Source organism: Lonchura striata, chromosome 1 (genome assembly GCF_046129695.1).
Source record: "Lonchura striata isolate bLonStr1 chromosome 1, bLonStr1.mat, whole genome shotgun sequence".
NCBI lineage: Eukaryota > Metazoa > Chordata > Aves > Passeriformes > Estrildidae > Lonchura > Lonchura striata.
The window spans coordinates 136,579,745-136,606,577 of record NC_134603.1 but is presented as its reverse complement, the minus strand read 5'-3'; the positions used below and the strand labels follow the sequence as shown (position 1 = coordinate 136,606,577).

The following is a 26,833-nucleotide window of genomic DNA, read 5'->3' as shown; positions in this document are numbered from 1 at the left end:
GGTCCACACTGAGTTGTTGAAGATGTTGAGATATTTGCAGTATCTTCAGGATATGTGCACACTGTGTTTTGTCAGCAGGCACATGCAGCCTTGTACAGAAGGCCCAAATCAGCTAAAATGCATATATTCATACTAGCACAGAACCAAGGTAGATGATTTTGCTGCTGTCTTGGCTACTTGAGAACTTGTAGGAGCTGTAAAGAAACTCTATCAGCATATTTAGAGCATGTGTATTCCACTAAATACAGTGGACTATCCATATAAAGTGTTATGCAGAAAAGTTTGGAAATGTGTAATCAAGGCAACAGCCCTCTGTTACTGCCGACAGTTCAGCGTGGAAAAACTGCATAGCAGTTGGAAAATAACGTATTTGGCTTGTCTCACAAGCCATACAATTTTGGTAACTTTCTTCAAGAAACCAGGATTTCTGTAAGGTCTCAGTGGCCATGAACATGAAGAAATTATTTGCATACCTTAGGTTCAAAATTCTGTACCAACTGAAAAATGATGCAAACTTGGGTCCTGCATCCTTCAGCCAAAAAGGAAAAAATTCAGTGAAAGTGTATGCTGAGCAACAAAAAACATTCTTCAGTGCAACTGTTTAAGACTCTGTTGTCTGATGTGATCACAACTTCCCAGACAAAGGCAGCACACCCCTCCACTTATGTTATTGGCTAAACTTCTGACTGTACTTGTTCAGTCCTATGAGATATGTATTAGCAGTCAAAATGGTGTAGTCTTTTTCCGGGTTCTGATTTTGTTCCTCACTTATTACAAGTGATGGTTCTTGGAAATGCAATCAACTCCCTTTCTACTTATCTTGGCATAAAAAGTGTCCGTGTTCGGAGTTATACCTCAGGATTTAAAAATAACTCTTAGATATCACTCAGCTTCCAAATCCTTGCAAGAGAAATGTTGGAGGAAAAGGCTTCTGCAAATAAGAAACTGTCAGTAATAACCTCTGCTACAGAGGAGATATTTTCCAAAACTAGTGCCCTACAAAATCTAGGTACTTTGACTCAAGGATCACCTTCAGTCTGGACTTGTCATGCATGACTGGGTCATAAACACCCTTTGTTCTAGGGCAAGCCTGCAATCTCTGATGAAAGCTGAACTTAAACCTTCTTACTGTAAGTTACATTCATGTTCTGAAAGGTATGAGATGGATGCTCAGCCCTATAGAAGCATCCTATCTTCCAAAAGCTGCTTCCCTATCTCAGGGTTTTCTCCCAGTCAGAACAGACAATGTGTATCACTTTCTAGTCCCCCAAAAAGAGTTACTTCTGTTTGGTGCTGTTATGATTTGACCCTTATTTCTTATCCCACCATCTTAAGTTTCCCTCTCTCCAGGTGGCATGATACAGGAGTTAAAATGTTGTCTTGGCTTTGCAACTCTTCACATAAAGCCTTTGTAGGATACATGTGTTAATCTTATGAAGTAAATGCTCTTCAGTGAGTCAGCACCTCCTGACAGACCACATATGGATGACATTAATACTCTGATGAAATTGCTGTAATGGATTGCTTAGACCGCCCAGTTTCTACCCCTTCCTCATCATTTGCTGGCAGTTGTAGATTACCACGTGTCAGAGTTTGTAAAAATCCTGTGTGAGCAGATTGCTGAATACACTGCCATGGGTATTGCTGTCTGCAGGTTACATGCATTCCCACTGGAGCTCTGTACAGGGGTGCTTGAGCACAGTGGGATTCTGTGTCATGATTTGATCTAAGTAAAATGTTTCTATTGTTACCACCAAAATTTTAGCGTGGATACTCCGAGAATATTTGTCATTACTCAGTATGTATTCTCTTGTTCTTACTGTGTGTCTGGACTAGCTTGGCTCTGTTTAACTTTCTCAGTGAATCCATAATATTAATTTAAACTATTACTTTCTTATTAATTCTGTTATCTGTTTTTCTTCTGCACTGTTTCTGCTTTTATTGAAGCACTTGTTCTTGTGGAATGAGTAATAAAAAGGAAAAAAATGTCATCTCTATTAATGAATGGGATCTGTTATCAGTTTGCTTTTTCAGGGCCTGGTAGCCATTAAACACAAAAGAGCTGTTTTACTAAAGTTGGCAGGAATATTCTGGCATTATTCCTTCTCCTCTGAATGTCCAGTGGTTGACACAGATAATGTTTAGGCCTGCTTCATTTAGCTTCAAGAAAACAAACAAGGAAATCAGCATTAAGGGTTATGTAATTCCTCATTTCCATGTGAGTGCCAGGGAGCAGTGAAAGACAGCTGCTTCCTGAGGGACAGGGTGTGGGATCCTATCAGTGCTGTGATCCCCAACATGGGAAGAATAATGTGAAGAAATCCATGATATCAGAAGGCTAATTAATTACTTTCCTATGCTATATTATACTAAAACTATATTACACTATGTTATACTAACAAGAACTATATCACTAACTAAAAACCCGTGACACTCTCTGCTGAGTCCTGATACATCTGTGACCTAACTGGTCAATAAATCTAAAACACCATCACCAGAATCCAATCAAGCAATCACCTTGGGTAAACAGTCTCCATAACACATTCCACATGTGCACAACAACAAGCAGCAGCAAGTGAGATAAGAATTGTTTTGATCATTCTTTTCCCTGCTTCTCTCACAGCTTCTCTCAGGAAAAGTCTTGAGAAAGCTGTCTCTGTTCAGAGGGTATGTGAATACCACAGGATCCCAGTGCAGTAACCTGCTGGTAGCTGGGCTCATCCCACTCCTAGCCAGGAATGGGGCAGCCCTAGCCTAGGCATGGGCACCTCCCTGGGAACAGGATGGACACAACTGGAGACTGGCCCTGCTGTGGTGTTGCTGAGGCAGCGACTTACGGCTCTGGAAGATTGAAATTGGGTCTTGGACCCTAGACAGGATAGGGGCAGCCCCAGGGTGCTGGACAGTGGTAAGGCTTGGTGGTGCCCTCAGGACCTGACATTGAGCTCTGAATCCTCTTATTGCTACAGCATTTATTAAGACTAGAATGAGCTGGTTGTAGCAAAAAGTGACAAGAAAGAAAAGTAAGTGTGCTCCAGTCAAAAACCACTGGTTCAATAACATCCAGTGTTCAATAACATCCAGTGTTCTCAGACATTATCACTTGACTCTACTGCCTTACTGCACCCTTTTTACTTTGCCATATATTTAAAGTAGGATACTATATACATGCAGAGAATTATTTTCACCATGTGGGTGTCTCCTGACCACAGAGCTTAGTCACAGTTCCCTCCACAGCCTTGGACCTCATGGTTCTCATTAGCCATAGATCTTCCCTGCCCCTTAAGGTTTTGAGCAGGGCAGTGGAAGTCACCATGTTCAGGGAGCGGAGTCAAATGCAGCTTATGGAAATCTGAACCCTACTGGTTCCTCTCAGGAGTGACATTTCCTGGTTACTCTCTTAGTGTGGTTGTTTCAGATCTGTGCCATCCCAGCACTCAGTCTTTCCCAGTGTTCCTCACTGCCTTGGAAACTGCCTTGGAGGAGTTTTAAAACTCAGTATTCAAAATGGGTTAATATATACCAGTAAGTCATCTGATAACTGAAATGGTCCTTCCTTTCCTTCCTTTCCTTCCTTTCCTTCCTTTCCTTCCTTTCCTTCCTTTCCTTCCTTTCCTTCCTTTCCTTCCTTTCCTTCCCCCACCCTGCCACATTTTGACCATTTTTTTCAAGAGAAGTGAGACTGAGAGTTATCCCAAACCTGTTCATTCTTCTCTCTGTCTTCCAGGAAACATAATCTTTTGGTTCTTCTGTGTGCTGGACTATGCTTCAGTTACATCAGAAACATTTAATAATTATTATTTATAATATTTATTATAATAATAATTAGTATTTTTTTATTTCAGGCAGAATTTTCCTTCTAATATTTAACTAGTTTCAACAATTTGTTTTACTTTACAACAAATTGTTGTAAACAATTTTTAATTTTCAACAAATTGTTTTACTTTACACATTGAAACAGTATGAAATAAAATTTTTCTATTCCTTTGGCTCTAATGGTAAATATTTTTTTCTCAATTAACCTTCAGTGTGGTATTTTCAAAAATCTGGGGAATTCTGTTATAACAGTATTTTCCCTAAATTGTTAATAGTTCTCTTAGTATTTCACCTAATGAGAAAGCTGTGTCCTAGCAATTGATACATAATGTCTGTCCATGAATATTTCAGCCTTACAGCCTGAAAATCAGATCCATGGCAGGAGAGAGGATGTTGTTGCCTATAGCAAAATGAATGACAGTGTTTTGGGTCTGATTTCAAAGGTCTCATGGGGATTTTAAGTTAATTTTACTTCACTGTTAATAATGTAGAATGTTTGCACACATAATATTTTTATAAGTTTGGAGGTAACAGGAATTGTAAGATGAGTAATAGTCTTCATTCCCACAAAAGGTTTGAGTGAATCCCTTCAATTTAAGGACTTCTGCTAGATGTTTTGGGGAGCAGCTAGGCTATCTGTCTAGCACATCTGTCTTCTTTATATGCAAGTTGTGATGTAATTTATTTAACACCTGTAGTACTGTGCACAGGAAAATTGTGATGAACAGTTGCAGAAGTTAATTATTAATTAATTGGCTTGCAATCGTCTAGATGTTCACTAAGTACCACTGCCAGTGCCTTCCATCTCTATCTCTTTTATTTCCTTTTTTTTTTCCCTTCTTCAGCCTTCTAGTTTCTTACAATCACTTGTTTGATATTGGTGAAAGTCACATTTTTAATTCTTTGGGGACTGAAGTCTCTATATTGTTTTTATATTAATCTTAGCAATTAATAATATTGAGGAGATTGATTACAACTTTTTCTCAGTGGGAAAAGGATAAAAACAGTTATCAGTTCTTGCTCTGATTAGTTTCTGAACATTTGCTGTGAAAATGGACTTGCTTAGCAAAGCAAGTCAAAGGAAATTACATCATGGTTAATATAACCTTTTGCTGCTAGTTAATTCAACCTGGTGTTCATTGATCTGGTTTTCTAGCACTGCTTTTCTACTTATTTGCCTCTCTGAGCAGGTTTTGTTTGTGTCTTTTGCAGGTCAGAATTAGCCTCTTGCTGTGATGCAGTTCACAATTTTATTGCTTCTCAAAACAACAGCCCACTGGGGAGTAACATGAGTTATGAAGTGGACAGTAAAAAGACTATTCTTATTACAGAGGACATTTTTAAGATGTTGCCTGTGGTAAGATCTGTATCTTTTTCTTGTTATTATAATCACAGTATATATATATTTTGGGTTAGTAATTGAAATACTGTGATTCCTCTGGAAGAGACCAATCAGCCTCTGTATGCACTTTATGCACTTCTTTATTCACCTTGCAAGGTGTTTTTTTTTTTTCCTTTTCCCCTTCCTCTGCAGTGGTAGAGGCATTTACAGATATCATAAATCATAGATTGGAGGTAGAGTTGCTACACAACACTGGCTTGGCAGCCAGTTGAACTCAGGAGCAAATACTCTGAAAATGTTTGCCTTGCTTTTATCATTATCATTTATCATTCCCATTTTTAAAGGCATTTCAATCTGGAAGAACATTTCATATTCCTTATGTGCCCATATTCCTCCGGTGCAGGCTTGGGCATGTAAGTTATGAAAGATATTTTGGTAGTAAACCTGATCTATATAGCATAGAACATAATAGAGTAGAACAGAGAAATTTCAGTTGGAAGGGACCCACAATGATCACATGATCAACTGAGGGCTGACCAAGTTAAAGCAAGTTATCAAGGACATGGTCTAAATGCCTCTTAAACACTGACACCTGGGGACATCAACCTCTCTAGGAAGCCTGTGCCAGCAAGTGACCATCCTCTTGGTAAAAAAATGCTTCTTAATGTACAGCCTAAACCTCCTCTGGTGCAGCTTGGAACCATTCTGATGTGTCCTATCGCTGGATACAATGGAAAAGCGATCAGCACCTTCCCTTCCCTTCCTCAGAGAGCAATGAGATTACTTGTTCTTTTCTCCGAACTATACAAGTCCAAAGCCCTCAGTCACTCTTCATAGGACATTCCTTCCAGCCCTTTCACTAGCTTTGTTACCCACTGGGGGAGGGTGTTTGCAGCTAGAAACAGAGGTTGAGAAAAGGAACCAGATTTTTTACCTCAGGACTACAGTAGATATACAAGATCTTGAGACTAGACAAAGAGTTTGTATTTGGTTTCTTGAAGCTAAGAGCATATGGGAACCCTCTTACCCATCTCTGGAATTCTTGGTTTGTGAGATCCCAGCTACCATGAGTCTAATTCTTCCGAACACTGCTGTGAATAAGTCTTTACTGACTGAATTGCAATAGAGGATATAGTAATTCCAAATTTAAGCTTGAGAAATGAAAAAGTAGCATGCTTTATGTGCACATATACATGCTAAGGTATCCAGAATTGCCTGGCCTTTGTGTTGTCTTACTATCCTTCCAGAATTGAACAAAATATTTGAACATGTTGTTCTGTAATATATTTACAGGCAAATACAATGTTTGCCACTTTCCCCACACTTTTTGATTTGTTCATAACAGTGTCCCTTCTTTCTTCTCTTTGGGCAAGCTGAAGAGAGAAGAAAGAAAGCTAATTCTTCCTATAAGGAAGTTTTGACTCACTTTTACAACTAGGTTTAATTTCTGCAAAGTATCCCATCTATTGGCCTCTGGTAAATGTCAGTGTTCCCACAGCAGAAGAGGTTGAGCAAGATATATGAAAAATTTCTGAGACTGGGATAGCAGCCAGCTATATTAACATCAACCTAAATAGCCAACAATTTTCAGTAATTTTTTAGGTTGTGAACTGTGCTAGTTGTCAAGTGGATGCACTTAGCTCCCACTCAGCTTCCCCACTGCAAGACAGCAAGCTGTAATAAGAAGAGGAGCAGGGGTGAACAGCCAGAAACAGTAACCTCTTCTGTGGGCATTTACACATTTACAAAGAGTTAAGCCTAGGGCACATCATTATCCTTTACAGTATATTCAGGTTCCCCTAAATTCATTATTCTGTTTCAAATGTACTTGTGTGATGATACAGATGAGGAGAATTTACAAAGTTACCTTCTATTACCTGAGAAAGTAAATTACGCCCCAGTGCAAAGGAAAATGGGTAAATTTAAACTGTCTTCAGTATAAATTAGCTTGTCAAGGTTTCAAGGTTCCTTAGCTTGTCAAGGTTACAATCAACAACTCGATAGTTTTAGTGTTAAGTGTATTTAAAAGGTACCCAGTTTTAACAATCCAGTCTTACTCTGTCAACGTTCTGATATTAGAGGTAACAGTTCTTTGTCTGTTGGTGCCTATTTTTGGCTCTTGGCTGTCCAGATTTGGCAATCCTGTCTGCTAAATGGTGAATACTTTTACTGGGATTTAACAGATTAAACCTGCAAGACCAATTAGACACAAAGAAACAATCAAAACACTTGTAATGAATTGGCTGCATCTTTTTATTTGTTTCCAGACCTCTCCTCTTCCAGTCTATCCCTTCAAGAACTGTGCTGTGGTTGGAAATGGAGGCATTCTGAAAAATTCCAGCTGTGGAGCTGAAATTGATAGTTCTGACTTTGTGTTCAGGTAAGAGCTGCTTCATTTTCCTTAAGTGTGTTCAACATTCTAAAAACTTGGCAGGATTGGAAGTGTGCCAATGCCAGTTTGTAGCAATGAGGAAGAATCTTGACAATTTGTTATCTCTGCCTCTTTAAGGATACTTCTGTTTTGTAGTTTTCAGAATGCTGCTTTCTAATTAAAGAGCGCACTGCATGATAAATGTATGATCTGTGATTGCTAAGTCACCTTGCAGTGATGTGAAATGTGATTGTCTGAGAACCTGACATTTCTGGCCATTTAATATCCTTTAGGAGACTGGTATTAAATGTCACATGTGTATCTTTGGCTTAACAAAGCGTTTACTTAGCCATAGTTTGATTCACCCATGTAGCTACTTAAATCCCCAAAATTTGTTTCATCTGTTACTCATTTAAAAAATTAAGCATTTATTTAAGTAGTGTTTTTAATCTCCCTGGGTACACTGGGAGATAACCAGGTGCAATTGGAGTGCAATTTTGCCCACTCTCTCAGTATATGACTCACAGTTTATAGTTCATGCAAAGAAACAGAGCAACAGAGGGAAGATTCTTTTCTCAGTGCTGTCCAATCACACAGCATGCTGGATTTAGTTTCCTTTTCTTACTTTTATCTAAAATTTGGGCTTTTGAAAGGCTAAAAAAAAAGTCTTTCCAGTTAGGTACCTTTTTTAATAAAAATGGGAAGTCTCTGTACTAAAATGCTAAATATACTAGGTGACTGAATTTAAGAAAATGCTTTCTTTACATTTTACAGAAATCATTGTTTCTGCGATAAAGCAAGTGATGCGGTTGTTAGAAGACACAGTAGAAGACTTTCAGCAGGAATGCATTGCTTAGGCAAGAGGAGCAATATTTCCTAGCAGCCAGAATAGGGCATTCATAGACTGGCTCCTCCCAAGATTTTGACTGTGCTCCTGGTTTTGATACGATTTATGAAAATGAGCTCTCTGTGCCCTATTTTAACCATCTGTACAGTATATTAAATATCTTACTAGAAGTGCTGTAAGCCTTATTTAATATTTGTAAAGTGCTTAGACATCCCTGGGAGCTGACGTGAAAGTGTCATTGCACAAGAGAGGAATTTGCAAATAGAAACTGTAAATCATTTCTGGTGCACATCTGTTTAAGCAAATGTTTCTCAATTTCAGGTGTAACCTACCTCCAACCACAGGAAACATTAGTAAAGATGTTGGCAGTAAAACAAACCTTGTGACTGTTAATCCGAGTATCATAGCTCAGAAGTGAGTACTGCTGCAAATCTGTTTCTGTGCAATGATGTATAATTGTTTGACATGATTTAGATTTTCATGGAAATCCATTGGGACACCAGCATAGAGAGCAGTGCATGTAGATTACTTCATTAAGCCTTAGTTTCCATGTAAAATATATACTATTCTAGATGGAAATCTTCTAAACCTGGCCTTTTTTATAGCATAAAGGAGTCAGCAATACCCAGATTAGCAAGATAACTTGGCTGATACTAGTCAGCAATTTATGACAGAGTAAAATTGGTGATTTTAATCCCAAGCTTCTTCTTTTCCCCCCATGACCCTCATCACCCTAAGCATTTAGAAAGGAATTGCAATCATAAATCAGTAAAGCCTGGAAATGTGTGTCTGACTCTATCAGCAGGACTGTGAGCACGTGTTCTTAGGTAATGTGCTTGGAGGCTGTTCTGATGAAGGCTGTTTCCTGAATGGAGGCCCAGCCTCTGTAATGCATTTTTTCAATCCATTTGAAAGCTGCTTGCTCACACACTTTTTCTCAGTAGAGGTGGGTTTTTTTTCACCTTCATGATGAGAAGAAAATCTAATAAGGCCAGCCTGACTAATCTGACATCTTCAGCAGGCTGGAACTGCAGCTTATCTATGAAAAGGGCTGCTGTGCCATGGTATTTACTGCTTGCTAATCTTACTGTATCTTATTGTCTGTCACAACTGTATTGTCAAAAAGACAACATAAGGCAAAGCTTTTTTTTTTTTCTCCTTGAAAGGAAGAAGGAAAAAGTACAGAGTACATAGAAATGACAAACAGGCATTTTTCATTGGTTCAGGGACAGAACTTCATTTTTTGCAATGAGTACTATGTTAATGCTTACCCAAACCTATTTGACTTTAATGAAGGTGAATTATTGGTTCTCCAAAACTAGATTTAGCTCATTGATGTTAGTGCTGCTGCAGGGATATGAGGAAGGGAAATTATCCAATGACTCAGCATCCTTGGTGACTTCTGACCTGATCCACAATTTTACTGGGCTTAATCAAATTGTTCTGCCACAGTTGCACTCATTTTTTAGTCAAATCAAGTAACGCTAGGGTTAATAGAAGTTACACTGAAGAGAATGGTAGATAAGCCTGTGGGAAGATTAAGTGAGAGTACAAGAGGACTTTATGATTTTTTAAAAAAGTATTTATTTAAATATTTAGAGAAAACTGTAAATGCTTTTGAAGAAACAGCAGGAAGCATCTTAGTACAATTTAGCAGAACCAAGTTTGTTTATTCTCTCAGAAGACCTATTCCAACATTATTCCCTGTAATTTCTAATTCTTTGTTTGCATACTGGCTTAGTCTGATGTTATTATTGTTAAGGTTAATCAGCTTTTGAACTGTGTTTATCAGGGTGTAAAATATAGGTGAGCTCTCTTGAAGAAAAGCACAGTTCTTATGTGTCCTGTTTAAAGTGGCCTACACTTCTTACAGTGGAGGAGCTGGAAAAGAGATTGAGACACTGTTGAGTTGTCCAGGTTTCTAGCTAAGGGAGAATAGAGATTTGAATTCTGTCCTGGAGGCTCAGTACTTTACACTGAGTGAAAACAGAAAATTCTTGTAGCAGAGGCCAGAAATTCACCCTTTAGCCACTTTCCCTAGACATAGGCTCAGGCATTTTTTGCTTGTTTTGGCTGTGTGACTCTTTCATGCACATAGGTTCAGGGTCAACAGGAAGGCCCGAGTTCCTCTCATTCATTTTGTTTCAGAGTCTGATGGTAATGGCACTTTTCTGGAATGAAGAAGCTGTAAGTTTAAACCCCTTCAGGTTGAGAAAGGGTGTATCACTCCTTGCACTAATTTAGCTGTGCAAGAGGTAACTTTTCCATGAATATTTTGAATGGAAATGGAAGTGGCTGCTGTCCTTTGTTTCAAAGTGCTGCATGAAAAGAGGGTTTTGAACCTACTCAAGTTATGAAGGGAAATGAAACCAATTTTTCCAGCTTCTGCTGGAGTAATTAGTAAAAAGTGGACTCTGATAGCCTTTAAAAGATGAAAATATTCTGCTGAAATAGACAATTACCTACAAAAGAGGAGTCAGTCCTATGAGTCCCAAAAGGGGTGGGAGCTTCACATATTTAGGTGATTCAGAAAATTCAGATCTATGGAGGACATGAGTTGAGTGACCACCTTGCTTGCATCACTTCGCAGATAACTTGGGAATTTCACTAATCAGTATTTGGGAGCACAGAATTATGCAGTGGTGAGAACTAAGATTCTTTGCTCTTTGTTGGGGACTGAAAGCATCTGAGAATAAATCCTTGTAATTTGTGAAGTTAGAGCTCTGTGTCTTTATAGATCTCCATGTGTTCCCTTTGTTGTTGAAAAACATAAACAGGGATGCCTATATTTTTGGCTATTTAAAAAGTATATCCTGCACTTGAGTACACACTAATCTTTAACACTCCAAGACTGCTCAAATGCATCCTTGGATTTCCACACAGGGCAGACACAGAGGTTTTCAAGACAGATTTTCATATACATGTTGATGTAAGAAACACGTTTCACAAGCATATACAGTATATATTGTAGTACAGGTATTTTTAAACAGAGAAAGTATGAGCACAAAATTTTTTTCCATTCTTCCTAATTTCTTGAATTAATCAATTCTGTAAACGTCCTAGTCTCATTAGCAGTGAATTTGATTTGCTTCAGTATCTCCTGTGTTGCTAGTTCAATCCTATGTAGTGTGTACTTATTATACAAGAGTCAGATTTTTATAGCTGCACATATGACAACATATAATAGGATGATGTAAATTTGCAGTGTAGACAGGCTGAACTTCAGAGAACAGCAGAGTTCATATGAACAGCAGAGTTCATAACATTTTTGCAAGTGCAGTTGTGGTGTTCTGATCTGTAATGTTTGTATCAATACTACATTCCACTCCTAAAATTTTGTACTTTTCAGATACAACAAGCTAAATGAAAAGAAGACAGAATTTCTGGAAAACATTGCAGTCTATGGAGATGCTTTTCTTTTACTGCCAGCATTTTCCTTCAGAAGCAACACGGCCACTTCTTTTAAAGTATACCACACTCTGAAAGAGTCCAAAGCAACCCAAAGGGCAATATTTTTTCACCCCACTTATCTGAAAAGTCTTGCCCAGTTCTGGAGAACTAAGGGTGTGAAGGCCTACCGGTTGTCATCTGGTTTTATGATCACTAGTGCTGCTCTTGAGCTGTGTGAGAATGTGAAGCTCTACGGCTTCTGGCCTTTCTCAAAATCCACAGAGAAGATGCCCATCAGCCACCACTATTATGACAACCAGCTGCCTAAACCAGGTTTCCACGCAATGCCCAAAGAATACAGCCAGATCCTTCAGCTTCATGGCAAAGGCATTTTGAAGTTGCAGTTTGGTAAATGTGAATCAGACTAAAAAGGTAGGTCCCATTCTCACCACATGAAATGTCTTTATTTCACTAATGTGCCAAGGGAAAACTTGTTACTTGTTTTACAAAGTGTGAGTTTGTTCTTCCTTAGAGAGACATTTCTACCTTACTCTAAATGAAAGTTGTATTTCCACATAAATGAAAGATTGAAACTTTCTGAATAAATACATATCACAGAGTTGAGAAATGTTTTCCAATTGTGAATATTAAAAGGGGAGCATAGCTAAATGCAAATTATCCCCATAAACCATAGTCAATCAGAAGTGTCTCCTTGTCTCAGATACATGTCTCTTCCAACTTAATGCTTGGTTTGGTATCGGTTCCCAGGTACCAGCCTCCTTTAAGAATTGCTTTATTAAAGGCATTCACAAATTGTGATCTTCAGAAGGAGACACCTAATCCTGGCCCAGCTCTTTATGTGTGTATACAGAGAGCAGAGTAAGGATGAGGATTGTTCCATGAAGGGGAAGTATGCATCTATATCCTTGTTGCCTCTTGTTAAAGGGCAAAGATTTGAGCAGTGTGTGCTCACAGGCCTGGGATATGGAGCAACTTGCAGATGGTAATGAAGGAGCTGCCATACACTGCAGCAGATCTTGCTGAGCATTTTACCTAGAGGCAGCTCAGAATCTGGAAGTTACAACTATAGGATGAAGTGTCATTCCTTTTCCTCTGTTCTGTCAATCCCAACCCCTTGGACCTCTACCTTCTGTGTACTGCCTCAGAGAAATGCAGCACAGTCTGGCCCTCTGGTCTTGAGCCAATTTACTGTGTACACACTAGAGATGCCTCTGAAAAGATTTGTCTGCATGTTTTCAATGTTTCAATGTTTTCAATGTTGACAAATTTATATAAATACTTCTTCATCTTTTAAGCTAACTCAGAAATTCCTGAGCTCACAATACTGTTGTCAGAGTCTCCTTCCACAGACCTCTATTTTTCCAGGGGGTCCAAGTTAATATAATAGTAAGTGAAATGTAAAGTAGAACTGCCATTCTATACTGTATACTTCAATTGAACTGATGTATTCTCATGACTGTATTACTCAAGTTAAATAAATAGCATCATCTTGTTCAAGCCAGAAATTTCAAGCTTAAAAGCGAAGGGCACTTTTCTTCTGGCTAGGTTCTGAAATGCATTTGAAAATATCCTTTTTTGATATTTAGAAAACATGTTGTCAAAGATATGTTCACACTTACTTTATCATCAGAGAATGCTAAGTTTTAAAATAGCAGATTGTTAGTACCAGGAAGGCACAATTTTATTCAGTTTCAAGGGGTTTTTTAAGAAATAGAAAATTAAATGGCTTTCAGATTATTAGAATAATATAAAACCTGTGAGAAGGGACCTAGAATCCATATAGTGAATCTATTTTCCTAGTCCATGGCAGGAGATTACCTAGGAAGAATTTAATTGTATATATATATGCACTTTCATTTTTTGCTTGTAAAGGTTGCAGCATATTGAAAAGGTTAACTAATACATAATGTATTTTTTCTTAGTGGCTAAGCTGTTTATGTCCAGCAGTTTCCATTGTATTTGTTATTCCTATAATATAAATCATTGGAGACATACTGTGTAATTTTAACTGCAGTAACTACATGAGGTAAGAAAATGAAAGCCAGCTCCTTAGAAATATTTACTCTAGAGAGAAGAAGACAGAAGCCAAAAAAATATTTAAGTATCTGTATGTGTTAATTAAATACTGTCCATGCTTGATAGACTGAAAACCACTTGTGGCCAAATTTGCCAAATAAGCTGTAAAGGAAAAAAAAAAAAAAAAACACTAGAAGAATAAGTTGTGCTGTCCTATTTACACTTATATTTACAAAGAGAAAACTAAAGAAATGCTTTCAGTATGAGCTACCATTCTGCTAGTATTACCGATTATTAGACATAACTGAAATTCTAGATTGAGTATATTTTACTGAAGATGACCTTTTCTAAAAATTCAACAATCTCCTTTCCCTTTTCAATTTCCATTTTATGTCCTTCTCCATGCTCAGTGTTCTTTCCTCTTAGTGGGTAGCTGTAGGTTCCTTACACTGATGGGTGCCCACAGAAGGCTCAGTCAGAACCTCCCACACACATTACTGGGACACAAAAGTTTGCTGCTGTAAATGAGAACTGAAGGAAGCTTCTCTGCTGAGAGCACCTCTAGGGAGTTTATAACTGCCTCCCAATTAATCATTTTTGGTAATATTGCTCCTAAACACCATCCTTGCCAATGTAATTTTTTTCTATTGGATAGAGAGAATTGTCAGATGTGAGAGCCCTGTCTATACAATGTGGGGAATTCCATCTTAATATCCTCTCCTGTACCTTTATGACTATATTCAACAGACATGTATAAGTCATAACTAAAGTCAATGCCCCCTATCACAGCGGGTCAAACAGAAAATACAGCAAAAGCAAAATATTGAAATATAATTAATGATCTTTATTATTTTGTATTAGATTACCAAATCATTTTTGCTATGCAGCTGAAGGAAGTCTTATTTGTTCATTGGTTTAACCTGATAAGGGCATGTCATTAGCTTCAAGCAAACTTAGGTTCAAGGAGGGGAAATGACCTAATTCATATTTAAAAATAGAAAAAAATCTGATTAGAAAAATTGTCAGATGATAAATTAATCAGACTGGCATAAATTTGATTGCCCAGAAGCCTGGTTAAGATGCAAATTTTGTCTGACCAAGAATCCACCAGGTTTTCTGTTTGCTGGGAAAAGACAGCAGGGCAGATGAGTATGTGTTGCTTTGACATACAAAACAGTAACATTAAGCATCTGCTCAGAGGAGTCAGTCAACACAAAAAAAAAACACAGAAAGGAAGAATGAAACTGAGACTCTGAGTCTGGGGAAGAAAATAGTGCTCAATTGTCAGAGCAGAAGGACTCAGGGAGGAGGGCTTGAGCAGAGGTGTGTGGGTGGTTAGGAGGTAAGAACTGCTGAACTCTCTGCTGCATATCTTATCTGGAAGTAAAAAGTAGGTATGAGTTTTTTAACTCCAGCCAAGTTATTAAATGTGATCTATTTCTGACAGAGAGCAGCAGTGACTCCCTCCACTCAAGGTGGAGTTGGCAGAGCAGCATCCTGTGAAGCAGGGGGATGCCTGCTTACTTTCTCAGCAACTAACACCAAAAATAATAATTTTTTTCCCAAACTCTGTCAACATGTGATGTTTTTTTAATCTTGAAATTTGCTGCAATCCAAGTAAGTGATAAATACTGCTGCACATAACCTATTTATAACTGTAGAATGCCTACATGAGCTTAAATACTGTTGAAATTCTTTTGTGCTTGTGGTGTCCCAGTGTAGCTAGAGAAATAAGAACTAACCCACAGTTCAGTTATAATTACCTTGAGCAAAATCATACCACATTTTAAAATAAGGACACCTCTGGATTCCTGTCAAGCAGCCAAATTGCAGACTATTCTTGACTTGGGCAAATATTATCCAATGTGAAATTAGTAGAAAGAAACAAAGGTTTTCTGCCTTAGATACCTGCAGTACAGCTTTTAAGCACACACTTTGCTCAAGCATTCAGTGAATTAAATTTACATGTTAAGAATAATGTCAGTAATGAAACAACTGGAGATAAATTGTTTCTGGTTTAGTTAAAACCTATCAGAATAGAAAAGTATAGATTAAATCAAATGAGAATTTATGTTAGATTTCAATTAAAATGAGTAAGTATTTACATATCTAGAAGGGCGTTGTTTTGGTTTTCCACAAGAGAACTATCCTGTTGAGGAAACAGAATAATTGCAATCTCTGGCAATTTCAAAATATGAGTAAGATAATATAATTTAGAGCATATCCATATTCAAATGAGCAATGGATGTGTCCCCATGAAGATGCTTGCTAGACCTGCCTTGGTTAGTTTAGGAAGCCTGAAGAGTGTGGAGCACTGGGATAAGTGTGAGTGGTTCTGGGGGTATCCAAATGAAGGAGTCCTCCTTTAGAAAGAGTAGATGCTTGAGTTAGACCAGGCAGGAGCATTCCAGCTTAGCCAGGAGAATTCTGAGAGCCTGTGGTCTGTATAAAAATCTCACAGACTCACAGCCTGAAAGACAGATGAAAGAGTGATGCAGAAGGTGCAATGCATACAAAGACTAAACTATTGGCTTATTTCAAGTATAAAAAGTAGTTTTTTCCACTAAACAAGAAATACCAATAACATATTTTATTGTTTTAATTTCAGGGTGATGATCCTCCTAAGAAGACAATTTATCTCAGCAGTTTTGTGGTGGATTTGATCTGATGTGATTTTATGAGCATTAAACTGCATATAATACAGTTCTACAATAATGCTACAATAGAGAAGTATTTTACACTTGGGGAGAAAAGGGAGTGATTTTTTTTTTTCACACAGTGACTGCTACATTTAAAAGTTTTGAGTGATCATTTTTTAAAATACAAAGTAACAATTATTTGAAAAACTCTGAAACTCCTTACTGCTGGTTTAATGGTAGAAAAGCACAATCTCAGGAGGTTGGCAATATGTGACATTCATCATATTTTGCTTCTAGAGGATCATAAAAATATTTTGACATAAGATCTCTGGTTTTGTTGATGCCACATAGTATAGGCAGTAGTCACTGTGTGGTGGCTGCATGAGTTGGCAGTGAACGTTTTCAGTTAAGAACTTCATCCCGTAAATACTGGCATTTTTCTACATGAGAGGAGTGATGAGAAGACCTGCAGAGGAGTAATTAATTCAGAGCCATGTCATTCTTAGTTTGTCCCAGGGTGCACAGATGAGAAAATCCCTCAGGTCAGAGGTAGTTAAGTGGTTTATGGGCTTTCATTCTGTGGGCAGTAAGTAGTGCTGTGGATTTAATGGGCTTTCATTTTGTAAGCAATAGATGATGTGCTGTGGATTTAATGGGATCACTTATATGAGTGATGTTAATTCTGAGAACAAGTGTATGAAGGACCAGAGATTTATAATTATTTATAAACCACTCTACTTGCTTGTGTTCCTGTCTAAGGTCCAAGTTCAGCTCCAAATGAGGACTGTGAACCTAGTTCCACACAACAATCCCCAGGGTCATGGTAAGGCATGACTTTGCACACATTCTTACTATTACAGTTCTGTGTCTTGGCTCATACATGGGATGGAATTTTCATTAGAAAGATGATGGATACCAAGCCTGTAATGCAATTTCTTTTCATGTAGTATAGCTTGTATTCATATGAGACTACAGGTAGTGAAACTGCACTAAGCATTATTAGAAGAATGTTCCTCTTACCATCAACCCCAAGCTCTTCTACACCAGGATGTATGAGAAAACTGACTATATAGCTCTAATTTACGACCTGTGTAATTCTTTAAGTTTTCTATATGGTCCAAGAATACATGTGGAGCAACATCCTGCAGCAAGAGAAAGTGAAATATCAGCCCAGTGGAAAGAATAATTTTAACATTTACAGGAGCTTTGACAAGCAGATGTATCCTAGCTATTTCTGCTTATATGCTTCTATATGCTTACTAGAGAAAAAAACCCCAACAAAACAAGCAAAAAAAATTTAAGATTTATAATAACCAGATTCTGATAAGAGTTTCACTGACTCTTGTGAAATTCCTTTGAATGGTCAGTTCAAAGATAGAGTGTCCTTCTTTTACACTTAGATAATTTCAGGTATTTTGTTTAATAAAATTCCTTTTGCTGCTCCAGCATTAAATCCCAAATCAACTGATTTGAAGAGCATTCAGTGTTCCACTCTTTGAGGATTATATCTGCAAAAAAAAAAAAAATCCCACTTAAATGAATTGGACCTTATAAAATAAGGTTCAGAAAAGCTGTTTAAATTTATACTTCATAAGAGCATTACTGTATTGTAATATTTGAATGCTTACCTTGCAGCAGTTTTATAATCATATAAGCACTCCTGGAAGTATTAGAATCAATCATTATGGTTACAGGTCTGTTGATTGAGACACATTCAGTATCTGGATCCATTTCCTGGATAATGATATCAGAATCCAGTATTACTCCTACCCAAGCAGAAGTATCCATAAATTCTGACTGCAAATATGAGCAATAAAGTCCATTTTTGAAAAATAAGGGGTAAAAAGTACATAGTGCTTTGAGGCAATAACTGGTGCCACTAATAGACATGTGGACCTCTGAGTGTCAGTAGAGCCTTTAACAGAAACAAAACAGCAGAACTGAGCTGATGAGTCCATCTGCATTACCAGCTGGTAACTGGAAGAGGGGAGCACAGGGGTTTGATTTATTTTGATCTGTTCTAGTTCCAGCACCACTATCCACATTTTTGCTTCCCCAGCTGTGAGATTTTTGGCATTTTCTGGCCACAGTATCTGCTGCTCATATGCAGAGAGCTGGCTGCTGAAAGAACCTGCACCCATGTTATGAGTGTTATGGATGATTGCCTAATGCAACATCCTAGTTATAGATCAAAGACAAATTGGCTCCCAAAAGAGCATCTCCTCTGCTATAAATCACTCACATGGAGTGTTTTTAATAGAAGCTGTGCAAAATGAGGTAGTTGTCCTTTGGGTGATATAAACAGCTGAGGTTGAGGACAACCTTGCTGCATTTCATCCAGACAAAGGCACACCTATGTTCATGTAAGTACTGTAACTTACTCCAGCCTAGTGTAGAGCAGTGAGGTGATATTGGCTGTGTAGCAACTCCTTGGTGTATCTTGGGGAAAATTCATACATCTTTTGCAGGTTCTTGCATAGTATCCAGAACAATTGCAAGTGCTCTGTGTGCACACAGAAATAATGCAAGATCATTCTTTGCTCAGACTAAATTCAATTAACTACTCAGCCTGAGTAAAGGGGCAAAACTTGGTTGTGTGAAGTAGAAGATGGGGAAAGGAGAAAATTAAATTTATCTGCAGCAACTTTTTTCAAAAGCATTTGTTAGTAACGAGGCACTGTCTCAGTGAATAAATGTAAACAGTGTACCTACCATAACACACCACAAAGAGCAGAAGTTACTGTGTGTCAGAACTATTTCTGTGCAGCTACATTATTTGAAAAACACATGTATTAGTGTTACCAGAAAGATCATCAGAATACATTTTAAGAGAGGTTTAGCCAAAAAGAGGAAATCTATTTTGGCTTCCTTGATGAAAAGAGGTCTTAACTAAAGGAATGTGATGTAGCACTCACAATTGAGAGCAAATGGAAATTTCTATAGTATGGACAGCCGCTGAAATTTTAGCACTGTTTACACAAAGTTTAAACTTGCCAGTGACTTGAAAACCTGATCTTCCACACCCTCAAGGCTCTCAGTGATTTATGTGGACCACAGGGCTGATAAGAAATGCTTGAAGGAATTGTTGACCTTTCCTACCCTTTTCTACAAATGCTCTTAACTCTCCATAGAATAAAAATATACTCTGTTGCGCTTTAGATTAAGATCCTCAGGCCTTGCTCCAGACATGAAGTTAGTATGAGATGTTAGTTATATCCACTTCACTCTGCAGGAGGGCAGACAATTCTTTTGCAAGACTAAGCCAACATCAGTTTGGATTAAGGATCCTTGACCAAAGGTTAGTAAGGACCTTTCAATTCCCTCTATTTCATATCAGGAATATTAATTTTTAGGGTTTGTGGACCTCCAATGCTGTCGCATGCTGTAGAATGAATGTTGAGATTAAATGGTTTTCTATAGAAACACTGACAGTGTGCTAAAATTTCCAATGTACCTTTGCAGAAGCTGACAGTGTCCTTACACGACTGCATCACAGCATCATTAGATTAAAGCCTACCTGGCTGCTTTTATTCATTTTTCTCTTCTGAATCTCTCATGTTGCATTCTCATTCTGGATCCAGTACTGCCTTGAGTTGGTTATTTGTCTTTACCCTGTGGAGTGCTATGCAGGCCTGTGTAGTGTCTTAGGGAGTTTGAGTGACTGTGAGTCAAGCACTGCTATGCTTGCAGCACAGTAAAATGTGCTGGAAATGACTGGGTTTACACCTCCAGGAAGGCAGCTTGGTGTGATATTCACATGTCCTAACTGCAGGTGTTAAAGTTGGTCTGTAGCTCCACGGTGATTTAAGCTGGAATGGCTGCAAGGTCCAGTCCCTGTACTTGTGCCCCAGTCCCTGCATGCCATGTCTGGCCTCAGCCTGTCCCACACCAAGTTCTTTTGGCACTCTGAGATGGTGAAGCCCTACCATGGCAACAGAATGAGATAACTGGTTTATGCCAAGGGACAGGGGAACTTCACAGTCAAAGCAAAGGAGGGGTAAGACCATGCAGGTGGGATTGTAGGGACACAAGTGCCTTTTGTTATCTGACAGCTGTTGGACAGACCCAGTGGTCCCCTGAAAGCTTGACCAAGTTCAGAAGGTAACATCTCTGAGGGTCTGCCTGGTCAGAAGGGAGAGATGGGCCCCTGCAAGGGGGATTGGCAGCACAGCAGCTGTTCCAGTGGGCTGGAGCCCATCTCTCCCTGTGGTGCCAGAAGGTGCTTAAGGCATCTACACTAAGGACTCTAGGTGCCTGCACTGCTGATTATTGCTTACAATTCTCTCTTTCTTATTACAGTCATTTTAACAAGCTGGTGACCCCAGCAGATTCAGAAATGATAAGCAGAAAAAATTCTCAGTTCACTGATGGTAAACTTGCATAAACTTGCTTTTTATTCAGTATTCCTTTGTGTTCAGCCTCTTCTAATCCCAGCATCTAAAACAGTATCTGCAGAGAAAAGAGATGAATGAAGCCTGAGAGGGTTGAGACCAGTTACTCTCACTTTGATTCTCTTTCCTTTGTACAATAGTGAGATGACTGACATACCACCATGCTTGACAAAAGATGAGATTTTCTGTCTTGAGTGACTCAGGAAAAGAAACGAAATTTTCTGGGTGACTTCTGACCTTCGTGGCTCTCTAAATTACTAGCAAAATATTCCTGTTGTTAGGTATTAGTTGATTTTATGCAGTGCAAATATTTGGATCACTTAATTCATCTGGGTTTATTGAGCATGTACACCTTGAGCCTGCACAGACTCTGTGGTGGAGCTGCAGCCTAACACAGTAATCTATGTTTAAATCCATGTGACCTACAGATCTTTTTTTGTCCTGTCACTTTCTCTCCTGTGACAAATTTGTGGAGGGAGGTCCTGAATATCCAGACAGTAGCACCTCCAGGGACACTCAGGTCCACAAAGCACACATCCACCTGGGTACAGGGGTCTGTGAGATCAAACCCAAGGACTATTCTCTGGAGTTTTTTATTCTGCAACAGCTCTAATTCAAACAGCTGATAGCCACTTGCTGCATGCTCTGAAGCAGTAGACTTCTTACATGTGAGCCTTTTAGTTAAACATATCTTAGTTGAAAATATTCAAAGCCAAGTAATCCTTCATCTTGTGGTACTTCAGCAGCAGATCTCTTTTAATCTCTAGGTCTGCTAGCCAGCAACAGCAATTAGGGGGCATGTAATTACTTTAGAAGGTCCAGCTCTCTTTATTTTGAATTCTGTCATTTTAGGCAGGACCATCCTTCTCTGAGTTTCTGGACAGAAAAATTTCAAATTCTTCTAATCTCTCGGGGTACTCTGGGGAAATCCTCAAGGCTTGTTGTATACCCACGGCATACAAAAAGTTGGCAGATTTCTATTTATTAACCTTTGTTCCAGATTTTCATAAAGTATTTAATTGGCTCAAAATTATCATTATGATCAAATAGAGCAGAAACACTCTGCAGTATGCCACTGAACAAAGGGACTATTGCTGTTATTTGGTGGTCTTCTTTCATAAGGGCACGTTTCAGAATACCTTCCTATTCTGGAAACACGGCTCACCAGGGGAGTGACCCGGGGTTACTGGGTCACAGCTACAGGAATAAGTGTCAGTGTGCTCTCAGTGTCAAGATTCCAGCAGTGCAGAAAGAGCTTAACACGATGGGAGTACCTCAGCTTGAGTTTGCTATCAAGCAAGGAGTCAGTGTAGTACTGTGAAGTGTGGTGATGGAGCTCACATCGCTCTGAGCACAGGCAGTAACTGCCCTTGGGTGCAGGTGTTGGCAGATGCTGGTTTAAGGATGAAAACAGTCTGGCTGTGACTGGAGCCAGCATCCTCATGTTGCCATCAAAAGAACATTCAGGTCTGTCTTTCGCTAAATCCTGATGTACCTTCAGCAATACATCAGTGTTTGTTGTTGCACCTGGTACTTCTGTGTCTCGTCTTTGTTCCATCCCTCTTCTCTCCAGTGAGAGAGAAGACTCAGAGTGCACGATGGAAGTATTTAATGATCCCATCATGGTTTCAAGGCAAGGGCCCATCAGAATGAATAATGCAAATGGTTGTGACAGGATAGCCTATTGTCAATATTGCTGGGTTTAAATTCCTCACTGTTCACTTTAGTCCCTGACAAGAGGAGATTCTTCACAGCAAGTCTGTAGGCCAGCAACATGTTAGGCTTCTCACCTCTTGGCTTGGCTGTGAGATGTTTCCCTAAAAACACTTCCTCCTTGGTCTATTTATTGTCAGTATTTACAATACAAACCCATTCTTGAAATCCTGTGACATTACAGTGTAACAGCTGACATTTCTTCATTTTTATATGTACTATTTCTATAGTGGCTTCATATGTATTCTTTATGTTAATATTCTTTATATTCTTTTGAGTACCTAGTTTAAATTATTTAAAATATTCTTTTTTTAATGCCACCAGAGTAAAGTGTGTGGGAAGTTACATAATGCCACCTAAAAACAGTCATATACAAGCCAAAATAATTTTAAAGGTATTTCACTGATTTCTAGAGGAATATTTTTCTTACTCATTTGGACACCTGTGTCTTAGATTTACCTTTCTAAGACAGGCCTAAGAGGCAACCTCTGCTTCTGATTTAGTTCAAGATCTGCAAGGGACAAAACAGGTGAATGGAGAGGTCCTAAACAGGACTGCTCCTCAGTGATGGCAAATGCCTGGCTTTTCTTTTCAGCCTGGTCCATGTGCCAAAATGTAATTTCATAAAGTTACCATGATAGCTTCTGCCCAGAGGTTTCATTCTCTCTTAAAATGTGTATTGTTTTCATTAATTTCAGCTCCATTCTTTCCAATGCAATTGTCAAAGCAGAGCTTACTCCCCCGTGGGGCTGGTATAATTGTGCTCCTCCACATGCACCAAGCTCTCTGAAGCTGCTAGTGTAGGCTCTGCTACTGCTGTTCCAAAAAGGTTCCTCAAATTCTCTCAGTGCTGAACTTATTTATGTTTTCAGATGTGAACTTGATATTGTCTGAGTAGAACGTGTGCAGTGTAATATAGAAATGTCTCTGCGCAGGGTTTAGGAGGAGGCAGGAGCCCCTCAGCTATGTGTGTGCTTTTATTACAGAAAACCAAGATGAAGTTGTATTGGTGAGTCATCTGTTGCAGCTGGTTTAATCTGTACTTTGTTTTCCTGTTTTAAGTGCCTGATGATTTTTTTGTCAAGAAGGCCATGGTTTCATTGTTACAAGGCATACTTAGAATTCTGTACTTGTTACCTGTTCTGTAATAGAATATTTTTGCAATTTATGTTTGGAAATAAAGACTTATTAGGCATAATTGTGGTGTGTTTTTTTTTTTCTTTTGTGAATTCCTGAGACTAAACAACCAAAAATATGTCTCCTGAGGCAGCAGCATATAAAATGCATTAGTCTGAATCCTCTACAACAGTATTAGCAACTGACAGTAGAAACGTGGACAGTTCCTTAAAATTGTGCAAGGAAAAAAGCAAGCTGTGCTTAAAGGCAAGTATAGGGGAATGGGGCACTGGTACCTTCAAGTGATTTCAGTCTTTTCTGTCCTTGAATGGCAACACAGTTAACCATCTTCTTTTGTTACTTCTAATGGTGTGAAATACTTTCAAAAATTGTCTATTGAAGAAACATCAGACATGGAAAGGAGCCAAACAAGAAAACACAATTGTTACCATCTGTTAAATTTGAAAACTATCTCTAAAGATAACTAAACATTTTGAAAACAATGATGAATAGAAAATGTTTAAACAACAGATGCAAAAGTTTTTTTATACAAAATACTGACCACGAGTACATGTCTGATAGATGTGTATCTAGTAGATTACTATGCATATTTTAGTCACTTATTTTGGGATTTTTTCTTAATATAGGTTTTGGTCATATACAAAGATACTTGTAGTGAATGAATTTCAAACAGATAGAGTTCAGAGAAAGAATTTTCCCTCCAAGTATTTACTTTTTACTTTTGGGCAGAAGGCAGTCATAGAACTTCTGTGCCACTTATAGTGACTTCTCCAAATAGAAGCTGACTACCTCTATAAATCAGGTCAAATATGTACATGCAGCTGTTTTGTGAGGAAGACTATTATCCTTTAGGGCCCTCTAGGGACTGAACTGCAATTGCCAAATTTTATTGCAGACAGAACAGAGGTTTAGAGCTGAAAGCTTTTATTTGGCCTTATGGACCATCAAGTGGCTTCTGCCTGAAGATTAAGATCTGGATCTTTGTGACCTAACTCCTTCCCATAATACATGAGATCAGAACCAACAGGTTTCCTTTGTTTCCTGTGCTGGCAGCTGGAATGGCATATATGTGTTACCATAATCAGAGCAGGTTCTAAATCAGAAGTGTGATTTCTGCTGAGGACAGTGTCTTAGACTGAGCTTAGCCATCTCAAATATTTATGAACAACCAAATGTTGAAAGAGCAGTACTGCCAGGTGATTTCAACTGCTTGGCCCAAGTACAGAATAACTGAGTACAGCCCTAGACAAAGCATTGCCTTGCTGTTACCTGCTGTTTAGAAGGGGAGCAGTCTGGGAAAAGTCGGCTGGACAAGAGGAGAATGGGAGGGAGGTGGTTGTGCACTGAGGTTGTGCCTGTCCTGCAGTCCTTGTACCTCTGGATCACACCAAGCTCAAACCATGCTCCTTGAGCAGGGCATCTGCCACCAAGGTGGCACTCCTGCTGTGGGAAACACTGGGTCACTGGTGCTAGAAGGGCTTTAGAAGGAATGTTCCCAGGAGCAATTATGTGGTCCAAGACCAGGTTAGGTTTTCCTCTTGCTTCTGTTAGGTAAAAATGTCATGGAAAGATTTTACAACGTGAGGACGCTGGCTTAGTCCAGAAGAAGAGCATGGCCAAAGTCTGCAAGCTAAAAGCCATGGCAGTGGGCTAGGGAATCTGGAATCACAGCCACAGCCCCACTGGCAGCTGGAAAAATACACAAATGTGCTGAGGAAGACATGATCATTTTAAAAGGTGAGGAGAGATTGCCTCCTTCTCAAGGATTCCAGTATGCCTGTGCTCTGGTAACTAAATGTGCCTGAGTTTTGAGATACATGGCTGAGTTTTAGCTTGCCTCTTCCATCCTGTATCAAGTGTCTGTGTCATCCTCACTCTGCACCAGAGCAAATCAATACTAAATAGGAATGTTAAGGTCTCGTGGCCACTGCAGACTGAGAGATGGAACTATATGGTTAATGGAGATACCATAATGAAAGCATTAGTTCTTAAGTATAGCACTGCAGATATTTTATCATGTAAATGAAAAGAAAGAGACCCCAGTGAGGACTGAATTTAATCTGCTGTCTGTTTTCTACAGCACAGGGAAGCAAAGCTGAATTTGTCCAGGAGCTCACATACTGCTGCTGTCATCGGAGGAAGAAATGCTGGGTGTGCTGGGAAAATTATATAAGCATTAGAAATGGAATAACTTTCATATTTGAAATTACTTTTATTAGGTAATTTGAGAGACTGTTAAGGCAAAAATATTGACTGAATTTTAAGCAGAGTGGTGCTTGTGTAAATCCAGCCCTGCAGGGACATTGGTTCTTTTTGTCTAGCTTTTAATCTTTGTAAGCACAAAAATTGCTCTCGTATTATGTGTAGAGTTTTAAAGTAAAATCACTCAGTAAAGGTCCCTCAGTTTTACCTGCCCCTTTAATACTGACAGTTTCTCTTGAGTAATATGCAGAAACTTTTGTGAACCAAAGCAGGACACCAGGAGTGGGCTGCAGTCTCCTACTGTGTGTGCACAGAGCTTGGATGTCGCTGTCGAGGCAGTCTGGGAATGAGAAGACTCTGACCAGAAGGCTGCATGAGAGTGAAACTCCGATTTATTCAAAATGCACTGCTCTTTTACAGAGAGCTTTGTGAGGACCAACTCCATTGGTTCTGAAGTGAAAACAACTTAAAGCATTGGTGCAAAGTGCTTGACGCACAGTGATAGAACTTAACTATAAATAGTGTGAAAACAAGAGAGATAAAGAATTATTTACATTTTTTCCAGCTCTTTCCCAGGCCTTTTGCCTGGTTAGAAACTCTCAATTTCTTTCTTTGACTGAATCTGAGTCCCACACATGGCCACAGCTCCTGCCCCTGGGCTGCTACCAACCTCACCCTCAGCTTCCTGCCTGGAAGGTGGGAATGGTCTCAGTCACCTGTAGCAGAGGAAGGAGTTGAGGTGGGTGGTGGCATGCTGCCTCAGTAAATGTCCTGAAGTTGGATTATGACATAAAAGAGAAGCAAAAGAACTCTTCTCTAGCTGGATTTTAAATTAGTTTGTTTTCGTAAGAAAAAAAAAAAAAAGTTTCTACATTTACAGGAGAGGTTTCAAGGCTAGATCAAAAAAAAAAGACAATTATGTTCTCTAAGGCATTGGAGTAGATGAGT

General features: G+C 38.8%; 1 protein-coding gene across 3 annotated transcripts in view; it reads left to right on the top strand.

Annotated features, from left to right (window-relative positions):
• The window catches only part of ST8SIA6 (ST8 alpha-N-acetyl-neuraminide alpha-2,8-sialyltransferase 6), a 45,429-nt gene extending 21,685 nt beyond the window's left edge, over positions 1–23,744 (top strand). For all 3 annotated transcript variants that reach the window (XM_021551698.2, XM_021551699.2, XM_021551697.2), the window contains 5 exons: positions 5,029–5,173; positions 7,426–7,538; positions 8,698–8,790; positions 11,726–12,198; positions 16,412–23,744. In XM_021551698.2, coding sequence (XP_021407373.1) covers positions 5,029–5,173; positions 7,426–7,538; positions 8,698–8,790; positions 11,726–12,194 — 820 coding nt within the window. In that variant the 3' untranslated portion in view covers positions 12,195–12,198; positions 16,412–23,744. The remainder of the gene's footprint in view (positions 1–5,028; positions 5,174–7,425; positions 7,539–8,697; positions 8,791–11,725; positions 12,199–16,411) is intronic.
• Positions 23,745–26,833: the final 3,089 nt, after the last annotated feature.